Raw genomic sequence first — 21,797 nt, forward strand, 5'->3', positions numbered from 1 at the left:
TCAAATTCTTTTTAATTTGCTATTACATACATGGTACCTTTAGTACTGTCTGAAGTACTGCTTCTGGAATTGGTAACAGAGCTTGTCTCTAACGCAGAAATATAAAACTCTTGTATGAAAGCAGTCAGGTACAGACCATATGAAAGTTTCACATGGTATCTATTAGCCCAAGTTGTCAGCATAATTAGAGTATACATAATATAAGGGGGAGCTGGCCACAGGGGGGGAGCTTAAAGCTACAATGAGTCCAAGGTGAGGATGCTGATCTTTCAGTGCCAAGTGCTGTCCTTGGGTCCTTCTTTCAAACTCTATCTTACATAGTGAACTGACGTTAGCCTTTAATCACCAATATGAAACTCTAGAGAGAGGCTTCCTAGTCCCTTCTCTGTATACTATCTCCTCCTGGGTGAAATGGAAAGCCTTCATTCTTTCTTATCCAGTCTCCTGGATGCTGAAAAATATGGAACAGTTCACTCGACACTTCCTCTCTTCTGCCCTCTCTCTAAAATTCTATCTTGCATTAAAATTTCACGTTCTGTTTCTGCTGCTGCTTACTGTTTCCCTAAACAATCAAATTGATACGACTCTTTAAAAATTTATCTGTCCCAAATGGTCTCAATACCAGGAATGAAGTCATCAGTTGGTCTGAAATACTGCAACCAATAAAGACCTAATGTTGCATCTTTAGATTCAAAAATAATGTTTTTTTAATGCAATGGCTTTTTAAAAAGCAGAGGATGACCTGTTCTTGAGGAGCTGAAATGTTATAAGAGGTTTCAATACAGATTACAAATAACTGGAGAAGAATAATATTACAATAATCAAGAAACTGACAAAAATCCTATTCTAAAGTTGCAGATAACAGTTATAAATGACTGACAACTGACTGCCTCCTGACAGAGACCATTTTGCAATTTTAAAAAAAAAAAAAAAAAAAAAAAAAAAGATCAGCTGAGAACAGAGCTGCTCCAACAGACTTCAACTCTCTGATTTTAAAGGAAACATACTAGCCTGCACACTGTGTTCTCTTCTTATGTATAGCACTTACTGGTATTTTTCAATTTCACACAGTTTTGGCATGTATTTTCAATTTCATTACATTCTTAAGCACTCTTAAGACATAAGTCTTTCACATTTGAAGCCTGGATAGAATTATTTCATTAATCTCATCTCTCCTGACATTAATTTTTTTCTTTGCTTTACAGGTTGCAAAGAGAGAGAGTTCTGCAACACTTCCAAAAACCGTGTTAAACATCCTGAGATGAAGTGACAGATGTATGCATCTTCTGCAACTCGCATTTTTTACTATTACAGTTAGTTATTCTCTTCTTGATCTTTTTTCTTCAAAACTTCAGTAACACTGCATAGGTAAACCTAACTAGGAAAGGTTCAGGGCAGAACTGCCAACTTAAAGAATGGAAAGGGGAAAAGAGCTAAAATTGTTTTATAATTTTATTACCCAATTGGTTTCTGGCAGCTTAATGAAAAATGTAATAAACTGTTTATAAACTTGAGGTAACTCTTTTGCAGAACAGCAGCATTCTTCATAGGCACTTAACTGATCATACTTAAGTGCACGAGACAAGAAGCTGCGCCGAAAGTATGGTAGAGCCTTAGGAAAGAAAAACTTAAGTCCTCTCAAATCTGCATGCACAGGTTTCAAACTTTTTCCATCCCAGTTTCTGCTCTACCAAAGGATATGCAGGTGAACTGCTCTTAAGCAGAAGGGCAATTAAATGGACAGGATAATTTCAGTTCTACAGGCAAATACACCCCCTTTGGGACTTTAACTTGCATACTGTCTGAAAATTAGGGATTTCAAGATTTCAATATTCGAAAAAGGAAAGTAGATTTTGCAACAAACACCTCAATAAAAAGATTAAGAGAGCAGAATGCATCATACACTTAGATTCAACACCATAATCTAAAGCTATTAAAAGGGAAAAGAATCACATGACAGACAGGTATACTCAACTGACTTGCTCACCAAAAAAAAAAAAAAAAATACATTTACTGATTTGCACATTTCATCACCTGCCACAAAGGACTGACAAAGTAAAAAACATTCAAACTGCACATGTAGCAGGTGCACATTCTTGACAAAGGCAGTTACACCTAGCAAATTCACCAAGGGATAACTGAAGACTGAGCTTTCCCATGGATCAAACAGTCTATGGACATTAAGCTGGCCATTGCTGCCTAAGTACAATTAAGTAACACTTAAAAACAGATTTCCCATTCTCCCTTGGTTTCCTTGCTCAGAGCAGCTCATTATTAGGAAATAAAAAAAAAAAAACACCACACAAACCCAAAAAACCAAACAAAACCAAAAACAACACCCGCCCTCCCCCTTCCCACTCCCCCAAAAAAAAAAAAAAAAGACAACCTATTGATTAGAACAAATACTTATTCAAGGTCTTGAATTACTAAAAATAAATTCTAAGTCTTCAAGAGTCACTGATGTAAATCCACCATCTTCACGAAGCTGGTACTTTTTTCGCTACCAAAATGCAGGTCATAAGACAGCATTCATATATTGCCCATTTAGGGGTTCCTGAGGCTAAGAATGACCCCACGGAAAATCAACACTGCTTGGTAGTCAAAGACTTCCTGATTTTAATCTATTGCAACACTGTATAAAAAGATTTTAAGTTACAAATCAACTTACCATGCTATCTTTACACAAGTAATTAATCACAATTCAAATCCCAGTAGCTTCTCTTGCTATGAATACATTTATTTCTCTATAGTAAACAATTTTGCAAAACAATTCACTAGAAATGACTAAATTCTCATTTTTATCTTCCCTAAATGTTACCAAGGGTAACACTGAACCTTGCTAACATTAAGTTTTCCTACTGTCCAATTTGAGCAAAGTTACACTGCTTAACCTCTCTATGTCAGTTTCTCCATCTTTGAGATGGGAAAAATATCTATTTCAAGGAAAAGACTGTAAAATCTACACAAGTCATAAAAAAAGATGCTAGAGTAGTATAAAGTGCAGTTCCACTCTGAAAAGTGACTCTTAAGAGTGGCATCGATTTTCAGGTTTTTAATTAAATCAGTATCAAGTTTGTTCATTCACAAGTAACAAAGCCTTCTTTCTCCAAACCATTAGCCTGTAGGTTAGTATAGTAAGCCTGAGTTTTTCCACTTGAAGAGTACTGCCAATATTAAAAATTAGGTAGATTATAATGGAAGTTATTTATAGAAATAGTTTACAGAAGTGTAGTATTTTATTTTATTAATTTGCAGAGATAAATACCTAAATCCTTCTCAAAACTTGTAAGAAACTTGGTCTGATTTTATTTTTATAATAATTTTATGATGATTTTTATTATTTTTATGATTATTTTTATCATTATTTGTATTATTTTATCACAGCAGAAAGAACCATTTTCTGCCTCAAAAAGATGCCTTTTAATTTCAGAATGCCTTAATATGAAAGAACCCTGTATTATGAAAAAGGTGCAATTTATCATCTATTCATTACTTTATATATGTTTGTGGCAATGTTTAATACAGCTTAATTTTGAAGGGGACTGCAATACTGTTTTCATTCTTAGAATAGGCCACAACTCAAAATGTTAGCTCATCAATCACACCACTGTAACAATGGGATTCAGAGTTCACTGTAAGCAGCGATCTTGTACGTTTACTTCTGTAGAATATCACCGTCATCAAAAAAAAAAAAGAGCACACAAAAAACCATCACAGAACAGAACAAAAACCAAGTATTAATTCATTATGGCACTGACACCAAAACCTGTAATTTGAAACAGACACACACGTTTGGGGGTAAAAGCTGACATTCTTTAAAAAAGAGGACATCTCTAAAGCTGTCTACCTTTCAGTTCCTGATAAAACTGTGGGGCTTTACCTATATAGATAAAGCTATACCTATATGAGTATAGCTATTTTATACCTATTTTTAAATCTCTATTCTGTATCTAGAAAATGGCTGTATCAAAGTGACCAAATCAAACTGTGACAACTTCCTTATTTCTAGGAGAAACTACAAAATGAAAAGTTTCTCAAACACACATAACCTCACAAAATATGTCATGAATTGGGAAAGAAGATATGAAGATTCCAAAACTTCTACTTAAATGCCTAACAATTTACCAGAAACTCCAATACTGACTCTAAACAAGTGAAAAGAGCAGCAAAAGGCACCCAACTTAGCTCTTTAAACAGCAAATGTTAGTCTTGACATTTACATCACACAGGTAACTTTAAGCTATGTATGTTCTTCCAGAACCAAGAATTCCAGATTACTAACACTACTGCTGGATAGGGTAGGATTGTACTACCTATTTCTAAGATTAAGTGTTAAACAGCCTACCATAACAGATCTAAAAAAATAAATAAACCAACTAGCAGGTTGAATTACACATTTGAAAGAAAAAACATTCAAAGTCCATTTCTTTACAGACTGTATTAAAGACTGTAAAGATCTGGAGGCCAGCAATGCAACTGCTTGTGTTAAACATATGATAGCTATCGCCACTTGCAAATTTGCCCAGTAGTATGTCTAAATGTTGCTAAAGCTATTTCAGGCTGACAAGATAGGGAAGAACAATAGGCAAATATTCCCTACAGTTGTATGGAAACTCCAGAAAGCAATGCCAGTCTCCATACTGCAAAGAAGCAGTATAAATTCCTCTCAGTTGCTAGGTTATGTCATAAGTAAAGAGACTGTTGCCTTTTTACTTAGCTTCCAATTACTTAAAAAAAATGGTAAGATTTCAGTCAGAATATACTTGTGTTCTATTACAAGCTTTTAATGCACTTTTTCTGGAGAAAGTATTATCCAGAGCTACACCAAATGTTTAGTTTCTAATTAAGAAACAGAGATCTGGTGAGGTTACTCTTCCCATTGACTCTCAGAAAATATTCACTAAGATATACTAAAAAGTGCAGTGAAATTTACGCTGGGAATTAGTAAACAGAATTTATACTTCACACAATGTATGTCATATACTCTATATGCTTGAGACACAACCTCACATTCCATAACAGCTTCCCCTTTTCTAGGACTTTTACGCCAAGGAAAATCCTTAACATATACTTCCTAGGATATTGTAGCAAAATAACTTTTGAGTGTAATAGTAAGGTCATGTTGTTTTGGAAGGTTATTCATTAGACGTGATAATAGAAAGGTGCCAAAAAATAATGAATAACCTATGTAGCATTCTGTTCTGAATCTAAACAGCAAAATATGCCAAACAACATGAAAGTGGAGGGGCGCACAATTTTTCTCTTTTTAAATTTACAATATCCTACCAAATTTGATTGTCACTTCACAGCTGAAGTGCTTCATTTCCTTAAAAGTCTTTGTGAAAAACTTAAAGGTTTTGATGCTAAAAAATGGCATAACTGACCTCTCCTTTTATTAATTTCTGGAAAGAAAAGTAGTTGTTCCTACTGCATGATCATATAGATTTCAAATTATATGCAAAATTATAATAAGTATTTTTGGTACTGAAGTTGATTCACAATACATCGCCCTTTTCTTAAACACAAATACACCCACCAAGTTTGAAAGGCTCTAGTGAATTTTAATTAGATTGTATTTCTTAGTTACTGATCCCTTATTTCCTATTTACACCTGATACGTAGCTGACAATGTTGCCAAGTTACTGTTAGGTATCAATTTCAGAGGAGAACTGCACTTCGAAGTAGTAGTACTAAACAGCAGAATACTTAAAAAAATATACAGAATTATATACATACACCTTTCCTTTATAAAAAACAAGATTTACAACACTTCATAAACAGATCATGTTTAACAGTCGTATTTATCTCAGGGAAATCAGGCACTTCGGCTCAGTTTCATTCTGAATAGTGCAGCTTGAGACTACTGGTTACTTTTTGGAACTCAAAGTCTTCAAATGCATATATAAGATGAAATATTTAAGCATTTATACAAATGGTTTTGCTAACCTCGTACTGTCAGCTTGCTATATAACTGTGAGTTCATTTCCTTGTCTCTCTTGTAACGTCGAAATTCATCAACAGCTTCCCGTACCACTGTGACCGTCAAAACAAATCCCTGTTAAAGATATAATTACGCAATTCAGAGTTCTCAAAATTGTTAGAATAGAAATACACAAGTAGAAACAATACACAGAGTAAGAACATGCAATTAGAAGATTTATTTTTTTTCTTATTTGGATTTTGGTGTTTTCTTGAATCTGTTAAACCTGAAGAAATACACTTATAATTAGAATAACTCATAGAACTTACATTAGAAGTTATAATTGGAATAACTACATCCCCAAAGATGCATAATTTAGATACAATTTGAAATGTAAAATTTAAAATGCTTTGGATGAACTAAAGACAGCTTTTATAGCTCAATAAACATATACCCCTATCTTCCACAAATCTTAGGGCTTTACCAAAAACATTAAGTCTTCAATTCTAATATTGAGGTCACTGCCTTATTCCTAACAGACAGAAATTAAAAGGTAAATGGATGGCTACTTTAATTAATTTTGCCATCTTAAATGTACTTATTTACCAATAGGTCATAAATATTCACAAAGAAAAACGGGGCTCGTTCACAAGAACTAAGTATCTAAATGCTTTGGATGCTACTTTCATTGCTGCCACTGCAGCTTCTGCTGGATGAGCAGTGTGCTACATGTAATTAATATGGTCTCTGGCCTCAAAAGACGGTAAGCTAAAAATACAGAATAGTTCAGGGATAAGCACATAAGAGTTTCCACTTTCCCTTCCTAAACCTCTCTTCAGATATGGTCTTCTGACTTCTTAAATGCAAGTGCTTACTCTTTCTCCAATAGCAAAGGGAAGTCAGATTTTCAACAGTAAAGGTATCTTATAAGTAAGATGGCTAAAAATTCAAATACTCATAATTCCTCCAACAGATAAGGTTCTAGAATATCTGCCTAGCTTCAGACACCCACCTACATGTTCTTTCTATAGGAAATAATTTATACCATTACACTTTTCTTGCAGAAGTCCAATAGATTGCCAACCTTCCCTAAACTCTTAAAAATAAGAAATAAGTAAAGGTGTAGAGTATTCCTAAAAAAGTTTTGACTAAAATTTGCTTTTTCAATAGCAAGGGCTGTTTTGCAGTTCCAACCCAAAATTCCAAAGCTTACTGTCTTGCAACCTTAAAAGCCTCCTGTTTGTTCAGGTTTACATTAGCTACAACACTTACATAAGATCTACACAGAAGAATAAAGTACCTTTGCAAAATGCATTAATTTTCACTCCTAGGGCATAACTGAATAAGCAGTAGGGTTTTGCCCTTTTCTGGCAGTAGCATTTTCACAAGCTTTGGCAGAACAGATATTTTAGCAGCATCAAAAAAAGCACTCCTGAAGTACCTTCAAACATACCTGCCATTTGCACATGATTAGCTTCCAGGTAAAAAAAGATTAATTGGATATTGGGTAAGGCTCAGTATGTATGATAAAAATATAAAATATTTATCTCATTAACTAGACAGTAATCTAAGCACAGAATGCAAGGTGTTAATTGCAAAAATTTCCTGTAGTGGTCACCACATCTCACCTAGCAGCCCAGTATAGCTGACTGTGACTATGAGGAACAACTCAATACATTTCCCTTTTCCTCATTTGCTCAAAGGAACTTGATACTCTTCCAAAGGGAAGTTGATATTGTGAAGCCAATCTTACGAAAAACCCCTGTCATCTTTAACTGTAAGCAGTTAAGCGTCTTTAGCATGCTGCCTACAAACTTGGATGCTTTACATCCTTTGTATGTTGGACTCAAAATGAGAAGTCCATTCCCTACTGTGCAAATGACAAACCAGTAAAATAAAGTCCTGTTTGAAGAACTCCAGCACCTGATGTAAGCATATTATGCTGCTTGTTGTAAAAACTGTTGAAGTAAAAACCAAGCACAACAGAAAACTCCAACACAAATCAAACAAAACCCCAAACAAAACCAAACAAAAAAAAGAAAAAAAACCCAACAACCATGTGTGTCACCAAATAGGAAAAAAAAAAAAAAAAAAAAAAAAACCAAAACAACCCACTCCCTTGATTATTATGAAAATTTATCAGCAGTTAGATGCTCTTCAAAGAAAACCAAACTTATCTGTAAAACAAAGATAGCCCAATGGGTTCAAGCTAAATGTTTTATATTTCTATCATACGTACTGAGCCTTACACAATATCCAATTAATCTCTTTATCTGGAGGTTAAATCATTAGTAAAAAAAGCTATTCAAGAAACAAGTGAGTTGTTAAGCAAAAAAAGCACTAGCACTGAACAAGATGTTGTATTTTCAAGCTGTATGTGAAAACTGGGAAAAAATAATTCAAAATATCCTTGAATAAGATAAATACATCTGTATAGAACTGATTATTTGCAAAATACAGTATTTTCTCCCTTCTTTGGGCAGGGATAAGATAGGCTGAAATGCTAAGTGATTTTTATCCTTACTACCCCACTAGTGTATAGAGCTGTACACAGAATTTGACTGTGAAGAGACCAGCTTCCAAACACAGCTGACTTCCAGCTTTTCTTACTGTGTCAGTGACAAAGACCTTTGCAAATATCCATTTCAAATCCCACTGTTGAACAAGCTTTCTGTCTTGGAAGTGTTATTTTGTTGCACCAGAAGACAAAAGTTGTCTGGAAACAGAGGTGTGAAGAACCTCCAGGACAGTTTCTCCATTTATCAATACTTAAAAGGACACGTGTTGCAACAATTAAAACAATGAAATCAATCCAGAATATTTACTCTATTGACTTGTTAAAGAATGACCTTTACTCAAGCAGTCAGCATGTCACTGCTCCTCTTAATACCACTGAGAATAAATGTTACTGGAAAATACCTTTTTTAAATAAATTTAGAAAATAAAGCATTTGTTTTTCCTGCCTTGCTTTTAAACCTGGTGTGGAGAAGCCAGAAGAAAGATTAAAAAGAAGGTAATGATCTCATTACAAACAAGAAAAGAATTCCAAATCATGGGAATATAGCTGGCAGACTACCAAAAGGGCCTCTTCCAAAGAGAATACAATTTTCAAACCTTAAGAAACCTGAGTCAGAAGCAATTGGTTTTAACAGTTTCCCAAGAAAATACTGCAGAGGGCTCAATAGTACAACACACTGAAAGGAAACCAGTGCGACTGGCAAGGCAATCAATTAGAAAAAACATGTTTAATAAATAACTTATTTTCAAGATGCAATTTTCTCCTGCTTTACCCATGGCTCAAATACTTTACATTAGTTTTTGTGAAAAAAGGACATGATCAGAACTGATACAGAAGAAGCTGAGAAAGTTGGGGCTGTTCAGCCTGGAGAAGAGAAGGCTGCATGGAGACCTCATAGCAGCCTTCCAGTATCTGAAGGGGGCCTACAAGGATGCTGGGGAGGGACTCTTCATTAGGGACTGTAGTGACAGGACAAGGGGTAACGGGTTCAAACTTAAACAGGGGAGGTTTAGATTGGATATAAGGAAGAAATTCTTTACTGACAGGGTGGTGAGGCACTGGAATGGGTTGCCCAGGGAGGTTGTGAATGCTCCATCCTTGGCGGTGTTCAAGGCCAGGTTGGATGAGGCCTTGGGTGGCATGGTTTAGTGTGGGGTGTCCCTGCCCATGGCAGGGGGGTTGGAACTAGATGATCTTAAGGTCCTTTCCAACCCTAACTATTCTATGATTCTATGATTATGCTTTCAATTCTATTCTAGCCTGAAAACATAAAGAAGCAAGCAAATAACAAGAAACTTAAAGAAACACACAAATTACCTATGTTACTAAATATGGTTCTCTATTAGCTGAATGGTATTTGTTTTGTTTTTTAAACCTATCAAGTGACCAGCAGCCAAAAAGGAGCACTGCACACTCAGACCTAGCCAGTTAACAAAAACTGGCCTCCAGCCAGTGGGGCAGGAGTGTGGCAGGCAGGTGGAAGGGAGGGCTATCAACAACAGCTTCTGGAGTATCTGCTGTAAAATACCATAATTTCAAGGAAGGATTTTACTTTTGTTACATACTTCAATCACTATAGTTTACCAGTTGCAAAATTATGAAATGAATGTATACATAAACTTTTCATCTGAAGTTACAACTTCTAGTTAATAGGATTTTTCAGTTTACCAGAGGAGCCCAGTATGTGTACAGGTAGCCTATTTTCAATGCTGGGACAAACTGTGAGCAGGACACGACGAGAAAATAAAGATTCAAGAAAAACTTGAACTGTTCATATAAAACCTAAAATGAAAAAAACACAAAACAGATAAATGCCTTAAAATTTGCACACATAATGCACATAAAATTCATTTTTTCATGATAGTAAATATAAAATCATTACATGGCATATAAGGTACTATAATAGTACTATATAGCATAATATGCTCTATATCACACTACATGCACTACAAGGTATTTTTAATACTATACTGCTATTTTGGTTGGAAAAATTATTTTATGCTAATGCTTCTTCACTCTGAGGAAGCAGTTTGCTAATTTTTTTTTAGATTTTGAAAACTGGACTATGTGAACTCAATCTTTATGAATATTAAATATGTATCAAGATCACTGTGCAAAGAAAAAAATTTTTCTTCCTGAAAGTACAGCACAAAAAGTAAATCTTATTTTTTCCTTAAGTACCAATATTTAAATGCTGTTTTATCTGGCTAACTATGCCCTTCTGTCCTAAAAATTTCATATCCTGGCCTTAAAAAATAATTAAAAAAAAAAAAAATAAATCATTGTCATCAAGTGAACAGAAACTGTTTACACAAATATTATCCTAAGTCTATATTATTTGAACTTCTAGAGAGTAACAAAAATTGATTAGGCTACGCCATGATGCTCTGCATCACTGTGAACTCCTTGTTACTTTCATGCACCACCTTCCCTCAGCGCACTCTATCCTCAACACAGCAACTGAAGTTTCTCCTCTTGCAGGGGTGGAAGCTCTACAGCTCATCTGCCTTCTTTCTGAAGTCCTCTGGTTCTCAAAGGGATAAAAGCTAACATCAAGTCAGACTAACTCCTTCAAAATTACCATTTCCCACTGTTCTTAAAAACAGTGAAACTACTCACTGGTCAAGAATAAATGTCGCTTAGGAAAATAAAACAAATGCTACAGAAAAGATCCAGTAAGAGTAAGTGACACTGCTCTCTTTCCAAATGGCTATCATAAGGAAATCTGAGAATAAGTTACCATAGGAAGACAAACTTTTTACAAAAGCAAAGTTTAAAATACAAAAAAAAAAAAAAAAAAAAAAAACCACAAACCCAACATAACAGAATAACACAGGATTTTGAGATAATTTAGAAGAAATGCTTAGTATTAAATTTCTCAAAAGATTACTCTGAAATAAATATTGGCACATAAAATACGTTTATTAATAAATCAAAGGTTTGGGTTTAGCTCCAAGATAACTGTCCTAGTTTTAAGCGAAGACACAGTAACCTTAACACAGAATACAGTGTGCAATATTCCAAAGGAATGACAGATGCAGAGATTCTTTTGGTAATTAAAAGCAGTACTTCAGTAAGAGCATGTTCTCAACACTGCTTCAGTTACAATTTCAATTTTAAGAACATTATTCATTTTATAGAACTCTGAATCTTCAAAGACTTGATATATTCCTTTAGTAGGACAGATTAATATGGCACCTTCAGCAAGAGGATTAAAAAAATCTGAAATTCAGGAGAGATATCTTAAAAGCAGCCCATCACAAAAGATATTCTTCATGAAAATTTACACAAAAGTCCTAAGCAGCTATACCAAGATGTCTAAGAAATAGTAAATGGAAATTGAACAAACTGTGTAAAGGTAGAAGCAGTAAGCATTTTACATAAATGTTAGGAAATCAGATTTTATTTTGGAAATACTACAGCTCTTTTAGCCAGTAAGTACAATTCTGTTAATCTAAACATTACTTTAAACTAGTATTTTGATATGAAATTGTTGAATATTATCCACTGCCAGCTGCAATGCTAAAAAAAAAAAAAAAAAAAAAAGAAATACAATTTAAGCAGGAGACAAGCTTCATATGATGAAAATTTCAACCATGGTAAATCATTAGAGTCAATATTTACAACTTAGTTATGTCTACTGGTGTGGAATGAATACAGCTATGCTCCCTGCAAATTACTTCTAGTGGAACCACATGAAAAAAACTGCTACCCAGTATTTCTAATCGATCAAAAGTGTTAATTTATGTCTAAAATTAAAATTTAGAACAGTTTTATTTTCACCAACTACTGGGCTTTACATTTAGGATCTCACTTCATTTTGAAGTTACTACTGAGCTTCCAACTACCTCCACCAAAAGTCTGATTCTGTCCATACTGTAAAAACCAAGATTTTCAAAAGATCAAAAAAGAACAAACATTTTCCCTCTCAACAGGTATTTGCAAGCTATGACTGATCCCCATAGGCAACATGAATCTAGTTTAGGATTTGTAATCTACACTGCAGATTTCCAGTCACAATAATCAATGGCTTACTATATGCTTAATGAATTTTGTGACCTTTAGGAAATCATATGTGGCTTAACCAATTTATGTGTATTTAATAATTTAAACTTTGGAAGAAAACATTTACTTTGTTCAATACAGATGAGAATATTTTACTTGCCTGTTAAAAGTGACATTTTATTTCTTTGACAGAAGATCAGTCTTAATTACAAAGCCATTAATTTTTTTTGCCTTGATAAAGAAATGTATTAGAAAGCACCTGTCAGTCACTGGACCAAAGAGGCAGAAGAATAGAATCAATACTCTTGTAAATCTGCATAATCACTTAAATAAAAGATTTAAGACAAAGCATGTCTGTATTCAAATCTAGAAGCCATTCAGGTTTTGCAACATGACATATGACTCTTGGACAGTATCAGTAAAAGTAAGAATAAAAGCATTTTAGTAAAATTTATTATACCACAGCAGCATACATTTTTAGGTTTTAACTACTGGAACTTCAAAACCAAAAAGAAATCACTATTTTTAAAACTGCAGTAAGAAAAAAAAATCTCAAATTTCTAAAGCTTCACTGAATTCCAACCATTCAGTCATAGACACTGCACTTCTTTAGTAAATATCCCTTTGAAAACAAAACAATTTAGTAAAATAGAAGCCTTGCTCTCAACTATCAATTTTAATTGAAGACATCAAGGTAAATTTTAAAAGAAAAAGAAGATTCTAAGCAAATAAAACCATCTTTTTGCAGCATTGTCAAAAAATACACTACAGAACATATAGTCAGCCCAACGACAAAAAATGGTTAGCAGCCTTACCCCAGGTATAAAGGTAAAGATGTTGTATTTTTGATTTTTTATGGCATTTTTGGGGTATTTTTCCTCACACTTTTCAGGACACCCAAGCCACACTGTGCGAGCCTTCAGCTCTTTCTTTCTTCGGCAAAGGTTTATGAGCCAATCAGCACAACTGAAAAGAGAAACAAATGCTTACTTTAAAACTAAAAATTTACTATATGTGACTACTGTTTCCAAACCTGGAACCCTAAAGGCAAATACCTAAGAAAAACAGGCTTAAAACTTTCGACCATATCTAAATAAGCAAGCATGATGTCGACTTGTAATATCTAGGGCAATTACACAGTACTCAACTCATTCAGACATATACACACATAAACACTTGCACATTCTTTACAGGAAATCCTAATAAAATAATAAGTTTTACTACACCTTGCAGTTAAGTAATTAACTCATCCCTCATACCTTACAGTCCTTTGACTATAGTCTTTGTGTAACTGAAACTCAAATTACGCTTATGATTGAAGAGGAAATAAGGCTTCTGTTAAATAAAGTTAGAAACATTTCAACAGCTTTGTATACTATTACCACACAATTTGTAAATCCTGGTTTTCCCTGTAAGACTGCCCTTGTAGCAGACATAACAGGGAAGTATGCCTAATGCCATGCTGTCAAATGTTTTCAACCAAAAAAATCCCAACCCAAACCTATGTAAATGCAGATCACCTGCAGTGGTGAACTTCAGCTCATAGGAGAATGAAAGTGCATCCCTGCCTAACCAGCTTACAAATCTACTCAAGAGGGTTTAAACAATGAGCAACGAGATATACAGGAAGAGGTCACAGCCACCTTCCAATAACTGCAATTTGGACAAGGACACAGGAATGATGAGTTGGAGGAACAAACGGCTGGCAAACAGAATGCTACTGAGGCTCAGCAGACTACTTACTAAAAAGAGTAAAACAAGAAACGATCTGGATATGACTCAACTCATGTAATATAACCAGCCTAAGAATTGCTAGGACTATCCACAGGGGTGGATTATTAATGCAGTTGAGTACAGATGGTTTGGAAAGAAGAGTGGGTTTGCCATACACTTGTTTTACAACCCTATATGTTAAAGGAGAATTTCTCTACATTTTTTAATACTGGGGCAAGATGCCCTAATCATGTTGGGAGTCTGTTTTAGGCAAGTGAGTCAGGAAGACTAAGCAAACAAGCCTTCAGTGAGCACCTACTGCAGCCGAAGCTCAAACCTAGCTGGTCACAGTGGATTTCAGCTACATTAGCAGCTGAAGTTGAAAGTGAAGGAAAGCGACAAGTGCTTTCTAGCGAGGTTTTGGAATATATTGACAACATTTTTTTAAGCAGAAATAAAAAAATAACAATTAAGCAGCTCTTCTAAATTGTATTTAAATGAACAGAAAGGGCTTTGCTGAGAAAGGGAAAATTCCAATGCGTAGTTTCTCGGATGAACTCTATAGTAAACCTATTTGTATGTAGGTTTACACCTACAGGTTCACCTGAAAGAAAACAAAGTCATCAGTATTAACATGTCAAAAGCAACCTCTAAAATGGAAATAATTTCCCTTTGAGAAAGCACTACTGCTTGAGAGTACATGTTCTCTCTTCACTCCTGGAGCTTTGAGCACATTGCTCTAATGACGACTCTGCCTACAGCTGGGGCGGCTGGATATGACAATCTTTAAAGGTCCCTTCCAACTCAAATCATTCTATGATTCTGTGTCTCTAATAAAACTTATCTCTCAAAATATCTCTAAGGGAAGTAAAGGAACAGAGTGTTGGAACTGATGAAGTTGGAAATATCATAAATGCAGAGTAGCTTGTAATAAACCCAAAATAATTCCAGTGAAGTTCTGTAAAGCTTTATCTAGAACTTACTGTGTAACTGATTATCGAGCATTTAATTTTTCAGACAACAAAAAGCCAGAAGAGACAGGAGTACATGCAAAGAGGAGATGAAAATTCAAAGCTGTCTTTACAGACTGGAAAAGCTATGTTGAAGAGATAGAATGCAGTTCAACAGGCAGAAGTGCAATACAGGACACTTACAGAGAAATAATCAACAATGCAAAAACAGAACTGAAAAAGTTAACAGAGGCATCTCAGAAGAGGATTACCGCAGTTACTGCAGAATGATAAATATGTGGCAAAAAATGGAAAAAAAGGCTTACATCTGGTCAGCGTGGACAGGTACACTGCTAGCAAGTCATGAGCGTATCCATTTTTCTCAAGCCAGTGCTAGCAAGATCTCAGTTGGGTTACAATACCATCTGAATACCAAATTTCAACAAACAAAAGACCATACACAAGAGCAACAACAATTACAGGTACAGAGCACAGGGAAGGCTTGTCTAAAAGATACACCAAAATAGAGTCATTCACAGAAAGCTGGGCGTGGACCTAATAGAGTTTCAAGTATGTAACACCTTCAAAGAGGAAAAGAACTACTCTCTAGGTCCACCATGATTAAGTAATGATGGACTTCAACTGTGGCAATTAAAGCTAGGGGACAGAAGACTGGACAGGACACAGACATTAAATAAATGTTCCAGAGACTAGGTTGGAAAGAAACACTTAGGGAGGGCTAGAATTGCTCCTACTGCAGGTCTGTAAGATCTGGTGAGATCTGACATAAGTGATGGGTGTAATTCATCCTGTACAGGCAAGGAATCAACGACCTCTTAAGGTCCTTTCCTATTCTGTTTTTCCAAAACTACAGAATTATGTTACACACAAATGCACAGGGAAGAAAGACTGGCAGCTTACATCACCACAGTCCTACTTAAAATATTCTTGTCTGTAGCCTACGCTATCCCAGGCCTATTACACACTAATTCTGCCAAAGACCAAATGGAATTCAAAGTTGCGGGCTCTTCTAAAGAAAACTAGAAATTACGCGACAGTAAAATCACTCACAGCAGCATTCACTTTGTTATGGAAATACCACTATCCCAATATTCACAAGCTGACATTTAAAAAACACTTCATTTTAAATGCTAAATTCTTAAGATTTCCTCCCTGAAGCTCCACTATGGGACGGACATCAATTTGGTATGATTGCATGTAAACATGCATGTTGGTTTTGTTACAAATGTAAGCCCATTCAGCAACTTTGTCCCTTTTTAATAGTGATAAAGAACTATTCTGTAACAGTGTTCACTCGACATGCAGAATTTAGCCCTGTTATTTAGCAAAAGACAGGTCTGAAAAATCAAGTTATCTTGACTATTACTTGAATTTGTCTTTAAAGCAAAATGAACAGCAGTCTTTGCATGACACAAATGGTTCCACAATCAGTTCAATGGCTGTGAACCTATCCTGCTGCTGCTGAAATGGCTAGTACCATCCCCCTCCCATAACAAAGTTGTGGATTCTTGCCCTTTCTCTTGTGCTGCCACTACTCATGCAACTGCACAGGTAAACTGGTCCACAAACTGATTCAGCTGTAAACTAATGCAGAATAAAAAAGGGAACTATTTCCAGTTAGATCTACACCTGATCTTTAAAATCTGTAAGACCATAAAAATAGTTGAAACGAGGCAGGCTACATGCTTGCAGGAGAAGGTTGAACAATTCCACTTGGCACCTCATCGGATTTACACTTGATAAAACTGCTCACAAAATTAAAGTTTAAAACATATTATTTTCCAGGGCAGCAGTGCAGAAAGGACAGTACAAATGGAAGAGACAGCTTAGTTGTATAGTGAGAAGTATCAAGACATATACTTGGCAAAAAAGTTCCAAGGAAATATTTTTTTTCCTTGGGAAAGTGAAGAAGCATGACAGCTTCTGCCTCCAAGCCCATAGACAGAAATTTCCTGACAGCCTTTGAAATTTCGCATTGCTTAATTCAGTTTTTGAACTTAAACTGTAAACAGGCTGAACACTTGACTAGGCACAGTCTCTTCAGTAAAATAATTTCTTCAGATACCAAGGATTTTTCTATTGCTAAAATTAAACATTTGACTAAAGCAACTGAATTACACTGCCTTCCTTGCCACAGAGTTTCCCCTTTGAAACTACCTTTTCCATTACAGATCAGAGAAGCTGAAACAGATACCACAATGACCATTAGTTTAGCAAATGCCAAGCAGTACAGATGCAAGCATGATGTCTGACTGTGAAATAAGAGTGAAACCTTTCATAAAAGGGATTTGACTGATGCAGAGCTAACAACACTCAAGAAAATCCCAGATTATAAAAATACTACAGGTTATGCCCAAATCAGTATTGTAATGGTTCATATGAGTTTTACTACCTTAAAAGCATAAAAATCAGTTAGATTCTGACATTTAAAGTCTCAGCAGTAATCACTGTTATATCACAGAAAGAGTAAGTGGTGGAGATGCTGGTCTTAAAATTCTGATCAATCTACATTAATTCAGATTTTTTAGAACAATGAAGTCTGATATTTTTGAAACTCATTATCAAAACCCAACATATACTTCATCTGTTCTCAGATCAACATTCCCCAATACAGAAACTATTCTTGTGCAAGGGCTTTTTGTATCCACTAAATTTGTTCAAAACAAACATTGAGAGATAAATCAGAATAGCACTCTCCAAGCTGTAAATATCCTAAAGATGAACGTAAGATGTAACCTGATGAAAGCACGCTTTGGATTTCACTGAAATATGTAATGTAAAACCACATCTTGTGCTATGAATTAAAAAACAAAAACAAAAAAAAAAAAAAACTAACCCAAACAAAACCATGGAAAAAAACAAAAAAGCACAAAAAAACCCCAAACAAATCAAAACCAAACCAACAACAAAACCAAAACAAAAAAAAAACCCAGACATTTATGCATTTACGCATTTCAAATGTTCTTGCCTAAAAAAATTCAACACATGCACAGAATGCTTTTTTCTTAAACTAGCTATAAGCCATATTGCCTATATAAATAGAACAGACTGCATATATTAAGAAATAAAATAACTAAAGATGTTTAAGATATATCTATTAAATGGCTTTTTTCCATTCCTGCATTACCTGCTTCCTAATGTACTTTTTTTATTTTAAAGAACAATAACCACAGTCTTTGTGTTAGTAACTGATGCTGTATTTAAAAAAAAAAAAAAAAAGTAGTAATTGTTAAATAAGAACCCTTAACTTTTTCAGAAATAGAGCATATCTCCCCAAGTCAAAAGCTAAAGTAAAAGTCTCAACTGACTCTGCAGCTCTAATAATAATGGCTTTTTTTAATTTTCTCTTTTCATTACTTTTATCCTACAAGCTTAACTGCCAGTATCTTTCACAAAACACCATTTTCATCAGAATGGAAAGATAATACAAAAGCTCTATATTGTCTGCAAGGGTCAGCTTTTCCTTATTAGGTTTTAAGTAGCAGAAACTAGTTCTGCAAAGAAAACATACTGTAATTATTGTACTCAACAGGTAGCTTCAGTAATCAGGCCAAAAGCAACACAGTGGTCATGTCATTCTTAAAAGATCAGCATTTTCCCATGCTTCTGCATAACAAATGCGTTACAGATTAATTGAAAGCGTACAGGCCATCTTAGAGCCCAAATTAATCCGAGCATTTGATATCCCCTTCACTTCATATGGAAATGCCATTCAATGGCACCATTTTCATAGGGACAAAGTGTTTTTTGATAACAAGTGGAATGTAAATCTCATGAGAAAGAAATCAATCCAGCCCAAAGAACTCCAGAGTATTGATCTATGTCCATTATAATTTCACAAGCTTGAAGAGAATTTGTAAGTTAAAGGGGAAATGATTACAGCCACAAAACAGCTGCTATATCAAAAAGTTTTCTTTTAACTGTGCTATGAAAGCAAGAAATAAGCAGTTTCTGAAGTTAAAAAGTTATACTGGTTGAATTAAGCTTTCAGTTTGCTCAAAATCAAAGACAACATTTGATTTAATTATGATTTTTTTTCTTGCAAATGTAAAAACCATTTAAAGAGCTGCAGATTTGCAAATACAGTTCACACTATTCTATTTCAGTTAAAAACTGAAGAATTTTTACAAAAATCAGTTTTAACGTACAGCGAATTGTCGAACCTTCCATATTTTCTCCTTGCAAAAGGGAGAAACTTTCTCAACTAAACAGTTGAAAACCAGTTTTTGATGTAGCAACAAAACTCTATAGAATATAAAATTCTAAAGCTGCGAAGTAAGAGATGGAAAATTTCCTCTTGCAAAAATGACATTAATCCTAACTGCAAGACAGGGAAAAAAAAAAAAAAAAAAAATCACACACACAAAAAAAACCCCATCCTCCCTTTCCCCCTCTCCCAAAAATAGTGGGCATGGTGGGGGGGGGGGGCGGGAGTTTACTTGTTTGCAACAAAAATGAAACAAAAAAAAGTGATTTTGAACACAAACGTAAGACTTCCACTGAGAACCCAAAAAAAATCAGGGCCCCTCTGAGTTCAGCTCCAGACAAATACCTAGCCTTTTTTTGTGTTCATCTTTCTGTCACAGCTTTGAAAAATTTACGATTTAGTTTAAAGCACAAAAGGAAATTCTGGGTGTAGAAGTTGAAATGCCAACCTCACCCAGTCTAAAGTACAAGACACTAATTTCCATAAAATCTGGGAGAAATTTTAAATTCTGTTGAACTGAGGTTTCAGACCGCTATGCTGTATTTAATCTCATACTGCACTTAAAAGAATGCAATTTTTCTTTCTGGAAATAACTTTCAGTTGTTTGTATAACACATATAATCCACCATCAAACACACACGAAAATTGTTTTCTCACATGCTCCTCTCCAAGTGTGAAGACATCAATTCTATCTCAAACTGATACTTTACGCCACAGAAAAACAGTGTAACTTGTTCTACTACACAGCAGAGTAACTGCATGTATGACAATACAGCAGCCTCCAGGTCTCCTTATGATCTTCCTCACAATCACAGGCAACCTTAAGAACTGCAAACAGATATTTCAAAAACTCTAGTATTCTGTGAGCCCCAGCAAGAATTCATAAAGTTGTATTATAACGAGAAACCATCAAAAAGAGTAACTTAACACTGCACATCCTGGACTTTTTATCAGTAACAAAGCTTCAGTGGTGCTCTCAGCCCATAAAAAACCTCCCTATCACCACAATGGGTATTTACATACTCAGAATTGGTTACCAAAGCCGAGTTTTTTTATCTATTGGTCCACTCCAGCTAGATAAGATACCATGTGATTCACCTTCCTTCCAGCTAATTTCTTAAGCAGATGTCTGCACCTTTCTTGTGGGATTATCCTTTGCCTACTAATATCTTACTGAAATTTCAAGCTTCTACTAGAATCTGGTCATCACCTCACTCCCCCCCCCCCTTTTTTTTTTTTTTCCCCCCATGAAAATCAAATGTTACCTGCTATGATCTTCTGATACAGAAAACATTAATGTGACTAAAATGCCCCTAGGTATAAATACAGTATTGAATGGACTCTCTATTATACCCAAATTCAGTTGTGGAAATCAGCAAAGGAGAAGTCATTCCTCTGAGGTCTCTTTCTTAGGGAGGGCTTTTCTTTTACCCACCTATATTAGCAGTAAAATATGTATAAGACGCAGCATAATAATGAATCCATAATGCAATTTCCTTGCTCAAAAATCCATCATAGTTATGGCTCAAGTATTTTAATTCATAGTATCTAGTAAGTTTAAAAGTTTCTAGGCCTGAGCTCCATTTAAAGCTGAAATGTACCTATGAATTTTTAAAAGCCAGAAGGAACTTGAAATTTTGCAATCCTCAGCATTAATGACACTTTGTGACATTCTCTTACTATTGTTGATTAGTTTCAACATAAACTCATCTTGCAATTGCCTGCCTCTATCCAAACTCTGTAAATTCTCTTGTCAGGGCAACTACAGGGTACCATCTTTACTGTTCTACGTGTTTTCATGAAACTTACAGGAACATAATCACAGTAACTAATACTCACTAATACTTAAAGAGCTGAACTCACTTAAGTATCTTGTCTGAAAGGTATCTCAATTCTAAGACAGGTCAAAAAGACTAGCAGCCTCTTTAAATACTTAAAAAAAAGTGTTTTTTTTTTTTAAATACTACAATGGTAGTTCTGTAACACAAACTCTGCTCCCAAGAATCATTTACATAGACAAACGATGCTTCTGTAAACTTTGCTACCTTCCTGCGTTGGCTTTCCAAACACTTATTCCCCATAATAAAATGAATAATCCATGAGCTTTTGTTAACTCATTATAGAAAAAAGAAACCAATACAGATTCTATTTTTCTGCAAATAGCAAAGCTTTATAACAAAATTATTTTGAAATTAAAGGTGCACAAACAAATACAGCTTTGCTTAGGTAAAAACAATAGTAGCAGCCTTCCTGGATTTATTAAGTGCCATGAAGAACACCTGTGAAGACTTTTATCTAAATCAATTCTAAGAGACATCTGTCAAAAGAAGTGTTCATCATTTAAGTTCACTGAAAACACTCACTGCACTTGACTGATCTCAGATTTTATTATTCAAGATAAAAATATGCATGATTCTTAATCATACTAACAGTAATTCCTGTATTTAGAGATTTCCTGGCAAT

The 21,797-nt window shown here is 34.8% G+C and overlaps 1 protein-coding gene across 5 annotated transcripts in view; it reads right to left on the reverse strand.

Annotated features, from left to right (window-relative positions):
* The window catches only part of ATP9B (ATPase phospholipid transporting 9B (putative)), a 165,419-nt gene that overhangs the window by 127,839 nt on the left and 15,783 nt on the right, over nt 1–21,797 (reverse strand). For all 5 annotated transcript variants that reach the window (XM_080610367.1, XM_080610365.1, XM_080610364.1 and 2 more), the window contains exons 3-5: nt 13,259–13,409; nt 10,107–10,220; nt 5,947–6,055 (exon numbers count right to left, since the gene is read on the reverse strand). In XM_080610367.1, the coding sequence (XP_080466493.1) occupies nt 5,947–6,055; nt 10,107–10,220; nt 13,259–13,409 (374 nt within the window). The remainder of the gene's footprint in view (nt 1–5,946; nt 6,056–10,106; nt 10,221–13,258; nt 13,410–21,797) is intronic.

Source organism: Psittacula echo (genome assembly GCF_963264785.1).
Source record: "Psittacula echo genome assembly, chromosome: 2".
Lineage (NCBI taxonomy): Eukaryota > Metazoa > Chordata > Aves > Psittaciformes > Psittacidae > Psittacula > Psittacula echo.